We start from the raw sequence: 12,334 nt of genomic DNA on the forward strand, positions 1-12,334 counted from the left end.
CCAAATCGAGGGAAATAGCATATCTAACATTAGTGCGACCGTTAATGGAATACGGAACTACGTGTTGGGATCCCTATAGAATATATCAGATAAATTCCTTAGAAAGAATCCAGTATAGGGTAGCTAAATTTGTTAAAGGTAAAAGAGAAGATGGGAATGATACGATAAAAGAACTTAAATGGGAAACTTTGGAAAACAGACGTAGGAAAACTAGAATAACATCACTGTATAGAGCACATCTAGGTCAGAAAGCATGGGTAGACATAACTGCTCGGTTAGAAAAGCCAACGTACTATGGTAGGAACGATCATGATTTTAAAATCAAATGTAGGAAACAGAAAACGGATGTAGGTAAATTCTCATTTTTAAACAGAACTATAAATGATTGGAATGACCTACCTGCAGCGGTCTTTGAGGGCTGTCCTTCCTTAAGGAGATTCAAGAATAATTTAAAGAGTTGTGTATAAAGTGAAAATTAAAATTAAGGTGGCATTCAACATTTAATTTTTTAAGGTGACATGTATTTATCTAGCCTTACGAGTTTACTTCCTTGGTTTGAATTGTAAATTATTTAAAAATAGCGTGTAAGAGGGCCTTAGACTAGAAATGTTTAGTTTAAATGTAGTTCTGTTTATAAGTATGCATAAGAATGCAATTATTTGACTTATTTGAACTGTTGTATCAGTGAAGCGAGGTGAGTCAGTGAAGTTATGGTTAAGTGAAAGACTATTGAAACTTATGTAGGACCTATACATAATTATGTAGGTTGTGTTGTAAAAGTAAGTGTTTTATTTTATGTTTTATTATTATTGTGTTAAATTGTATTGTGTATTCTTATTGTATTGTGTATAAAATTGTATATGTGTTGTAAATTGTATTATGTATTGTAAATTTTATTGTGTATTGCTTATCATTTTAACTGTGTATTGTTAATATTGTATATACCACTGCCACAGGGTGCTTGCCCACTTGCAGTGTAAATAAATACATACAAAAGATGATCGATCCATACTCTTAACCCTTCCACACTGCTCAGTAAATGACCTTCTAAATCTGTCCAACTCCTTTGCCGCACCTTGTATTTTTTCTATTCTTTATAGGAGCCAGTGAAATTGGATTTTGTATCTCAGCCAATAATTCCTCATTATGACAGAATCTGCAGACATCAAAATAACAGAAAAACGGTCTGTGAAGTCTTTTGGAGAATTATAACAGATTCAGAGTTTTAAAGTCATTAATTTTGGGAAAAATAATATTTTCTCTACAGAGCGAATTAAAATGATTAGTTTTAATATCGGTGAATTTGACTTAAATGTCGAGATGGTACAGATAGAGACACTTTCCACATTTAAAAAGACTTACCTTTAAATATATGACAAAAATACAATATTCTGTCCTTTGAATGTCAGCATTAAATGAAAAAGAGATTTGTTAATTAAAGATTTAATTTGAGAATAAAATTGTATTATGAAAGAAATGGTAGTTTATTAATGAATTTACTTCGAGCACATCCTTATCAAATGCTATTTTGTTGCTCTAGATTTCCATAAATACTTTGTCATTAGATTAACATTGTCATCTGAGTAAATCTTTGAGACCATTACATATAGGCTATTGCAAGCAATACATATTCACACCTCTAGAAATGATAAGAGCTTCTGGTTTTAAGGTTCGAATTTAATTCTTACATATTTGCCTATGCACTTTCCATAGCAATAAATTTTGCTTTCAGATGCCATAGAAATTCATATGTCTTTATAAACTTCCTACCATAATACGTAATTTCCTGAATGTCTCCTCTTACATTTTAAATGATAACTTATGAGATTAAAAAATGTTAGTTACCTTTAACTTGTTGTATAAGGGTTCCTGCCGTCACCAGTAGTTCAGCAGATTGCAGAGCTGGGTACCGTTCTAGAACACTTCTCAATATTCTTAGAACTTCTCCCAGCCGTTCATGAACAGATACACGGAGAGAATCACATTTTTCTGAAACCATTCATTCCATTACACAGACATGGACAGAAATTATTACAAAAGTCTGATATAAAAAGAAACACAATATGTTTATGGAAATCTGGTAACCGATTATATTTTACGAGGGAGATCCAGGAAATAACGACCGTTTTGTTGTAATAATTTAAAGAAAAATATTTATTTGAAAAAACAATGTCTGTTACATAACTGAAGCTTCCTTTACTTCTCTACATAATCACCACCTACATTTAAACATTTGTCGTATCTGTTCACTAGCTTTAGAATTCCCGTGTTATACTCCTCTGCCGCCAGTTCATTAAGCCAGGTGTTCACTGTCTTCTTCAACTCTTCATCACTTCCAAAACACGTACCACCCAGAAAGTCTTTCAGCTTAGTGAAAAGGTGAAAATCGCTAGGAGCAAGGTCTGGACTATAGGGCGGATGATCAAAGATTTTCCAACCGAATTGATCCAGCAATTCTCGAGTTGAAGCAGTAGTGTGCGGGCGGGCGTTGTCGTGAAGAAGCACAACTCCTCTCGAAAGCATTCCTCGCCTCTTGTTTTGGATGGCTCGCCGTAGTTTTCGTAAAGTCTCACAATAACGATTTGCATTGATCGTAGTGCCTTTTGGCATGAAATCCAGCAAAAGAACACCTTTGCGATCCCAAAAGACAGTAGCCATGACTTTTTGTGTTGAGAGAGTCTGTTTGAATTTTCTCGGTTTCTTGGGTGATGAGGGATGATGCCACTCACGTGATTGGCGCTTGGTCTCTGGGGTGTTGTGAGACACCCAGATCTCATCACCAGTCACAATTTGATCAAGAAAGGCGTCTCCATCTGTGTGATATCGCATCAAGAATGTCAATGCTGAGGCCATTCTCTGAGTTTTGTGTTGGTCACTCAGTTGCCGTGGAACCCATCGTGCACAGATTTTGTGGTAGCCAAGATGTTGCGACACAATTTCACCAAGCAAAAAACGAGAAATGTCAGGAAAGGCAATATGCAATTCGTCGAGTGATGTGCGCCTTGCAAGATTCTGTTGTTCACTTTAGTCTTCAGGTCTTCTGTGATGAGTGATGGGCGTCCGGGTCGAGTTTCATCGTGGACATTTGTTCGCCCATTGTTGAACATTTCGCATCATTTTCTCACATTTCTTTCATTCATTACAGTATCACCATACACTTCTTTCAATTGCCGGTAAATTTCTGCAGGTTTCAAATGTCGGGCATTCAAAAATCGAATCACACTCCTCACCTCACAGTCGGCGGGATTATCAATCACGTCGTTCATTTTGAAGTAACACAAAATGCACAATGGCGACTTGTTGCAACCAGTACTCACAACATTATGAGAACACATGTTAAGGAAGCCAGTTGACCTTCAAACGAGGAAGGGGAGTCAGCTGTGTGGCGGGTATGCGCGAACGGTCGTTATTTCCTGGATCCCCCTCGTACTAATATCCCATTTTCATGTCTTATCAATGAAATAAACTAAATAAATAACCTTCATTATAGCTATCTGGACGTACCAGTAGGTACTTATCACTTCTTCTGACTTTGTCGTACTAGTAGAAATAATTTGCTAGAAATACAGTAGTGTGCAAATTAATCCGAACAACGTAATTACTTATGCAAAAACACTCAAACGGGATTAAAAAAAGGATCTAAGACATACCTCAGTAATCTATGTGGCCTCCCTTGTTCCTAATAACAGCTCTGAGACGATTTGGCATGGATTCCACTAATTTCCCACAAATATTCTTCATTTCTTCATCGCGAAACCATACACCAATGAGGGCAGAAATCATCTTCTCCTTTGTAGAACAATCCATTTTTTGCATTCTTCTTTTGCAAATTGACCACAAGTTCTCAATGGGGTTGATGTCGGGTGAGTTGCCTGGCCAGGGGAGTACCTGAATATTCTTCTTGTTGAAGAATTCTGTAGTTTTTCGAGACGTATGGCATGGTGCCAGGTCTTGTTGGAACACACCTCTGCCATCCGGGAAATGATTTTTGCAGCTGGGGTACGATTCTGGTTTCCAATAAGTGAATATATTTGTCAGAATTCATCATTCCCTTGATAGGTGTTAATTCTCCAGGCCCTTCACGTGTAAAACAACCCCAAAATATTACTTTAGGGGGTATTTGGGTGCTTGTTGGAGATGAGCTGCTGTTACTTTTTCGGATCCTTTCCGTATGTAAGAAACACGGTGGCCATGGACCTCGAAATGAGACTCATCAGAAAAAAGTACATTCTTCCAGTCATTCACTGTCCAGTGTTGATGTAATTTTGCCCACATTAAGAGTTTTTTGCACATAACAGGGGTTAGCACTTGCTTCTTAATAGGCTTACGAGCCCTTCGTCCAGCTTCCAAAAGCCTACGCCGCACTGTTGTGACGTGAATATTCGCCCCCAGTGGTAGCCATTAACTCGCGGGTTAAGTCGACAGCAGTTAGTCTAGGATTTAATTTACTTTTCCTGACAATTAAACGATCATCTGCAGGTGAAGTCTTCCTTTTCCGGCCACAGTTTCCTTTTTTCTGGGGTGTGATGGATCCAGTCTCCCTGTATCGTTTTATGATCGAATTAACAGTAGCCAAACCGATGTGACATTCTGCAGCAATTTGCCTCTGTGTCATAGAAGAATGCTCTGCTAATGTTATAATTTTAGACCGTTTTCGTGGAGTTGTATCCATTTGTGAAGACGACAGAATGTACACAGGATTGCAGTATTAAGTCTTCAACACAACTGAAATGCTTATAAGTACAAAACGACAGGCAAAATGTCACATATTATAAAAAAAATAATAACGACAGACCTTCAACAATGGAATTACACGTACTACAGATGTCAATTAAAGCGGTATGAGCAGCTGTGAGGCCAACAATGACAGAAAATGTAAAAATATGTCATGTTCGGATTAATTTGCATGCTACTGTAACTTTCATTCTCTAGCATAATATCTACTACACTACACTCTCTAGGCCTACTCACTCTGAATCAATGTAAACAAAAAATATGTAGAAGGTCAAGTTGGATAAGTGTAACATTGGAGTTAGTGTGAAATATTACTTCACACTGAGATCGGATGTTGTAATTAATAGTGAAAAATAGTGTGTACTTTAATCCACAAAATTTACAAGTTCTGTTAGACTGAAACTTTTTTTTAAACAATGAATTTTGTGCATTACCAAAAAATTGAGTTTTCGAGTTTCAACTATATGAACATTTGTTCACTCTGAACACTGAAAGACAGAGTTACGAGAATCAATGTAATATCTTCTTGGCAGTATTTAGGCAAAATAAGATTATTATAAATGTGCAATTAAAAGTTGTACATTAACCATGTGATCAGGCACTCATCCCGATTTATCATGTTGAAGAAGTGTGCTCAGCACAAATGGGGCAAGTGTGATCCGTGCATCACTTATAGTGCCTTTAATAACATAAACCTTTCTCATTCTTTTAATTTTTCACTAAAGTGATTTTACAGTTTATAGTTTGTTTTTTAAATTAATTTCATTTTACACATACCTACTATATCAGGTATGCTCATTCTCTGACTCCTGATTACGTTCTGTAATCACAACCTTCGAATGTAGAGCATGCTGTTCCTCATTCGAAGCTCGACAGATGACTGCGGAAGTCAGGTCAAGTACTTAGTAAATATACGAACAGCGCGAGACAATGACACAGTCTGTAAGCAAACGATCATTCCGTACAGTGTAGGAGGAAGACTATTTTTGTTATGCGCTCGGTGAAGATGTAGTGTTTACTATGTTCTAAGGTACTGTCAGAAATACTACTGAGCAACATAAAACGACATTACACACTCTGCCATCCAGAACATGCCGAAGTGACAGGTAAGCTGTTTTCTGTAATATGCAGTAGTGGACAGTGGGTTTGAAAGTTGAGGAGGCCAAGACGTGACTGACGAGAATATAAAAATATAAGGTCTGTGACGTACCTCATTACCAAGTGCAGAATTTATAGGTTTTAAGAAACTAAAATTAGGTTTTCCAATTTATGTTTTAGGATTTTAAATCTTATGTTTAGGAGAAAAAAAATAACATAGACCTTCTATTAATATATTACAACGGCTTGATAAAGATTGCCTCTATTTAGGACATTTTAAATCCTAACCTACGAATTAGGTCTTTTCAGGTCATATTGAATTTAAGAATGTTACTCTTTGCTACATAAAATGAATAAGAAAAGCAATATTTCGAGAGTAACAAGATAGCAACAAAATTGATTCGAACCTAAGAATCCGGGGCTTGATCATTACTATTACATAGTCTAATTTTACATAAAATTAACAAGACGTTCCTCTTTCTTCTCAAACGGATCAATTAGATCACAACAACTGCTACTAGAAGAAGCTAGAGACAAATCTGCATTTGTTTCTAAACTCTCGATTTATTTAAAATACTGTATAAATATATCTCGTAACACAAAAGAAAAAAATAACAGGAACACCTGCAAACAAGAGAAAAATCTACCAACATAAAAGAAAACTTTTACACAGGGAGAGAAAACTAACAACACGTGACTTAAATTTCTAAAACCAAGAAGAGAGAAAGAGAGAGAACTTCCCAATACAGCCGAAATCAGCTGTGACTATAAGCAGTTCTCCAACCAGGAAAGGAATGTGCTTACTATTGCGTCATCTATTGGAGCAAAGTAGATAGATAATATTACCGTTATAACGTCAGTTTAAAAAACATGCGCTCTCCTGCATATGTTATTTCCTGTATGGAAGGATTAAATGTCCAGGAAATTAATCGTGATCTAATTTTGTAACTAGAGTAGTATAAAATCAGTGTCAGAGGCGGCTCTACAATAATAACTGCAGAGCTGCAGAACCGCCATTTATATGTACCTGTAAAATAAAAAAAAATGTAAAACCTCCCTTTATGTGTACTCTACTTCATTGTTTCATTTACATTTCCAATTAATTCTTCTTCGATTCGAGATTTTACAGTCTGTAGGAGCCTTGAACTGTTAGAGAATTTTGACTGTAGTGTACTTTTCGGATCTGTGATCGGCAATTCCTGAACCTCAACGTAGTGTAGTCGGTAGCATAAAATTGGTTTTCTTCGCCACCCCGTAAGACAGCATTAGAGCAAGTAACTCAGCTAACCCTCCCAATAGTATACAAAATATAACCGCGACTATCCCCATCTCTTTATAACCTACTTTAGGAGAACGCGTACACTGGGCATTGAGCTTACTTTCAGTACATGAGTACAGTTCCAGTGTCGAAGTAGATTGTATTACAGTGCTTGTGTAGCGTGTTTTGTCAGAGCTTCAAAGTGTAAGTTTTCCTTTAAAAATAAATGGAGTGAGAAAGCTTATTCATCAACATTTTCGAAATTAACATATGAAGAGAAATTCCATGTTAAAGAATTAGGAAGTCCTACACCAAATTTGAATACCGGTATTGAAATTTCTGGAAAAACTCGAGGCAAATCGTATATTAGGCATTTCAATACCGAAATTTATTATAGAAACGATTGGATTTGTGGTTGTGCTCATGAAAACGCTCTTTTCTGTTTTCCGTGTCTTCTGTTTGGAGGAGAAAATTCATGGACAAAAACCGGAGAGAAGGATTTAGTTCATTAGTCAAAAAAAAATAAATAAATAAAGAAGCATGAAAATTCTAAAACTCATTTGAACAATCAAACAGATTTGTCACTGTTAGGGGCATTAAATATTCAAACACAACTGGATTCTGCGTATTGGGCTAATATTCAGAAGCACAATGAAAATGTTTCTAAGAATAGATATGTTCTAACTAAAATAATTAATTGTGTGAAATTCTGTGGTGCATTTGAATTAGTGATGCGAGGGCATGACGAATCGGAAGATTCAACAGACCGCGGTATATTTCGGGGTTTGATTAATTTTACCGCAGATTTAGATCAAACTTTGAAAGATCATTTACAGGGCTCGTCGCAGTTCAAAATGAATTGCTGGGTAGCATGTTACTCATGAAGAATTGTCGAAGGAAAGTAAAGAAGCTCGTTGTTGCGATAATGGCCGGTGAAACAACGGACAATGCCGCAATTTTCACAAATGGTTTTAGTCCTTCGTTATGTTCAAGACGGAGTGCCAGTGGAATGGTTTTGGAAATTTTTCTTACCACCAGGACATGACGCGGAAAGTTTGGCGCAAACTATCTTAAAGGAAATTCAACCAGTTATTGAACCACAAAAATTAATTGCGCAGTGTTATGACGGGGCTAAACATGGAGGGGTATAGCAAAAGATTAAAAACTTGTATCCTGCAGCTCATTTCTTTCACGGTTATGCCCATCAATTAAATTTAATAATGCAATAAACATGGTCACAAAATAATCAAGTTAGGATTTTTTTTTTTGCAAATCAGCAAGAAATCCCACCTTTTTTCTCACTCTCCTCAAAGGCTGGACGTCCTTGACAAAAAAGTGAAAAAAAAAGGGGGTGCCGCGATTCCGCACCCACCCGTTGGAATTTTAACAGTCAGACAGTCAACGTTGTTTATGAGCATCGGGAAGATCTTCTAGAATCACGACAGAGTCATAAGTCAAGCTTCTTCTATAGAAAGAATGCTGCACAACCAGACCTTCATTTTCTGGCTTACCTTTTTCCACCATCTAACGCCCCACGTTGATATTTTGTATAATCAGCTGCAAACAAGATAACTGAAGAAGCGGGAGCATATTCTTCCAATTCTGAATCAAAACGAAGACGGAAAGATGACACGGAAGACAGTTGCCGTATTGCGGCAATAGAAGTATGCCATGTAATTACTGTCAGTGCGAAAAGCCGGTTTAAATTCACAGGTCATTTAGTAGCATCTTCCTTGCTTTCATCATCCCATTTCGAAATTTATTCTAAAGAATTTCCTTCGAAGCAACTGACCGCAACTATCCAACAATATCCAGGCTTAGAAAAAGATCGTCTGCAAACGGAATTGTCAATAGTGTATACGAGGCCAGATTTTATAAATATTCAGGGTGTTACACCGCTTCTGAATTTCTTTCTAAGAAATAATTTGAATGAGAGCTTCAGAGAGACAATTAAGTTGTTGGAAATCCTCATAACAACCCCCATGAGCACAGCCGAAGCAGAATGCTGCTTCTCTACGTTAAAGAGAGTTAAGACTTTTTTGCGAAGTGTTATGTGCCAGGATAGACTGAACGTGCTAGCAATGCTATCCATTGAACGTGACTGCATTGCAAGTATTCCCAACTTCAATGACAGGGTAATCGAGAACTTCGCACATCAAAAGGAAAGACGAACGAAGTTTATATTCAGAAGATAAGGTAAGAAATGCATGCCTTTCAAAATTATTATGTTCTTACTCAACATTAGGTATTCTAAAGCTTTTCTTTCAATATAGATTGTGTTTATCGCACAGAATTAGAGATTTATATAAATGTCATCCTAATTCTTAAAAAAATTGTATATTAACTTTGCTGCTAAACTCCAAACTATGTTATCAATAAATTGTTTCATGCAGAACTGCCAACTATTTTTACTGAGGGCCGCTACTGATCAGTGTTATCGTTTGTGCTTTCAGAGTTAGCCAATGGAGATGCGTGTACCCACGTGTGTGACCTTATGATATCAACATTCATTCATAGCATTACCCCGCTGTGTCTCATTCCCCTGAGACTTTCTCCTGGTTGGAGTACAGTACAGTTGTCAGCAGTGGGTAGGACGTCTCCAAATTCGGCTCCACTCACGTCGATTCCCGGTCAGGACGAGTTGCCTGGGTGAGGTTTTTTCGGGGTTTTTCCCTCACACCTATGGATGAATATCAGGTAACTTTATCAGGCGATTGGAACCCTACTCATCTTCGCCACTTCCTTTCCTCCCCATCATCCCTTTTCTGGTTTTTCAGATCACTCTACAGGCGGCCTCCCGGAACTACTAGCTCTCTCGATCGGCCTCCGTGGAATGTAGCTAAGCGATGTTGGATGGCTTCTGCAACGAGCACCCGAGACGGACATACTCGGGGGAAGAGTTTCGCCTCGGACCGACGGGGGGGGGCCTTTGGGGAAGTTGCCTAAGCAGGAATGGTATATGGATTTCTGTTGGCTGTAGGGACCGGTCGTTAGGGAGTCATGTGGTTGGGTTTGTGCGCGTAGGGGATCTATGGCACGCAACTCATTTCATATCGAGGGTTAGCGCAATAGATCTCAACAGGTCGCAGTGCTGGGCCATCCGTGCTCCCTCACTTAAATTCCATTCCATTCCAATTCCAAGCTAACGGGTAAGAGAATAAATAAACACTATAACACAAGTTTAACGTATGTATTTCATGCAACTGCAGAACTGGTTATTTTCAAATTTACTTTTGCAAAAATTGTAGTTGTATACAGGGTGTTTCAAAAATACGGGGCATAATTTCAGGTATGTATTCCCACATGTAAACAATCAAAATAGTTCATTACAACATGTGTCCGGAAATGCTTTATTTAAGAGTTATGGCCTTTACAACATTGAAATTCACCGGAACGTTTTTCTTTCCGCAGGTCGTTGCCGTCAAAGGAGACATTAAGAGGGCACTCTGACAGTTCATTCCGAGGCGAAGGTTACATTCAGTGTTGTATAGGCGTTAGACTGTGCGACATGTATTCAAATCAAGAGCTGGCAGAGATACACTTCATGTACGGTAAGGCGGACGGCAATGCTGCGCTGGCTCGTCGTTTGTACCAGGAGAGGTACCCACAGCGACAATGTCCAGATCGGAAGACATTTGTACGTCTCCATTACCGTCTGTGCGAGTATGGAAAATTTAACTCTCCTGTTTTGGGAAAGGGACGACCAAGATCTACAACTCCAGAAGTACAGGAGGAGATTCTGGAGGCTGTAAACATGACTCCTTCTATCAGCACACGAAGGGTAGCGTTGCAAGTCAATGTTCCTCATACGACTGTCTGGAGACTGTTGAAAGAGTATCAATTGTATCCTTATCATCTGCAACGTGTACAGGCCCTGTCACCAGCAGATTACCCTGCACGAATTAGGTTCTGTCAGTGGTTCTTGCAGCAGTGTGGTGTAAATCCGAACTTTTCTGCCTTAGTATTATTTACAGATGAAGCACAGTTCACACGAGATGGCATAACAAATTTCCACAATCAGCATGTATGGGCGTATGAAAACCCACGTGCAAGTGTTCCATCTCATCACCAGGTGCGGTTCTCCCTCAACATGTGGGCCGGTATCATTGGTGATCGATTAGTTGGACCCCATGTACTTGTAAACAGACTTACGGGGCAGGCGTACACAAACTTCCTGGAAAACACCATACCTCATGTTTTAGAAGACACTCCACTGATCAATCGTCAACACATTCACTTCTTGCATGATGGCGCTCCTGCACACTTCAGTCGTACTGCTCGCCGGTACTTGGATCGAAGGTTTCCTGATCGATGGATAGGTAGAGGTGGCCCAATTGCTTGGCCTCCACGCTCACCTGATCTGAACCCTCTCGATTTCTACTTGTGGGTCCATTTAAAATCATTGGTTTATTTGTCTCCGGTGCCTGATTTGGAATCCCTTCGGAATCGAATTGTGGCATGTTCTGAGGACGTACGCAATACTCCTGGAGTTTGGGATCGTGTTCGCAGGTCAATGAGACATCGATGTGAGGTCTGTATTCAAGCAGGAGGTGGACATTTTGAACATCTTCTGTAATTACAACGACCTGCGGAAAGAAAAACGTTCCGGTGAATTTCAATGTTGTGAAGGCCATAACTCGGAAATGAAGCATTTCCGGACACATGTTGTAATGAACTATTTTGATTGTCTACATGTGGGAAATACATACCTGAATTATGTCCCGTATTTTTGAAACACCCTGTATAGTTCATTTAACCTTTGTTTTTTTTTGGACTGCTGACATATTTATTTTGTATGATATTTTTCTTCACTTTCCCAAAATAAATACATACCGTATTTTCCCATTCTCGGTTAAAATATACTGATGGGGAAACCGTTCCTTTATTCTCAGATTGAATTCTTCCATCGTAATTGAAATACTGCACACCGACTTCACTCTGGCTGTAAAACTGCAGGAACACCAAGGACAGAGTTATACTGTCTACCGCGCCACGCATGAGAAAATCCGGTTTGGTTACCCGCACTCAGGTTCCACAGTGGAGGAAATGAGCGCTCTTCAACAAAATCAGTGATATGCCCAATGCTGTTATAATACTTAATAAAACTCAAAACATAAGTATATTATGATGTCATTCAATGGTAACTTCGGAACTGAGATTCCCTAGTTATTTTCTTATTCAGATGATTAGCGACAATGTGTCAACTACTAGGTTATTTAGCGTCGATAGCAAGATGATATTTGG

General features: G+C 38.5%; 1 protein-coding gene across 9 annotated transcripts in view; it reads right to left on the minus strand.

Moving 5' to 3' along the window:
- The window catches only part of LOC138707878 (rho GTPase-activating protein 45-like), a 200,512-nt gene that overhangs the window by 111,659 nt on the left and 76,519 nt on the right, over positions 1-12,334 (minus strand). For 6 of the 9 annotated variants that reach the window (XM_069837891.1, XM_069837889.1, XM_069837890.1 and 3 more), the window contains one exon: positions 1,846-1,989. The exons of 1 other annotated variant lie outside the window; for it this stretch is intronic. In XM_069837891.1, the coding sequence (XP_069693992.1) occupies positions 1,846-1,989 (144 nt within the window). Of the gene's footprint in view, positions 1-1,362; positions 1,397-1,845; positions 1,990-12,334 lie in introns of those variants that run through there. 2 more of the 9 variants (XM_069837896.1, XM_069837897.1) reach the window with 2 other exon arrangements.

The sequence above is a fragment of the Periplaneta americana genome, chromosome 10 (assembly GCF_040183065.1).
Source record: "Periplaneta americana isolate PAMFEO1 chromosome 10, P.americana_PAMFEO1_priV1, whole genome shotgun sequence".
Lineage (NCBI taxonomy): Eukaryota > Metazoa > Arthropoda > Insecta > Blattodea > Blattidae > Periplaneta > Periplaneta americana.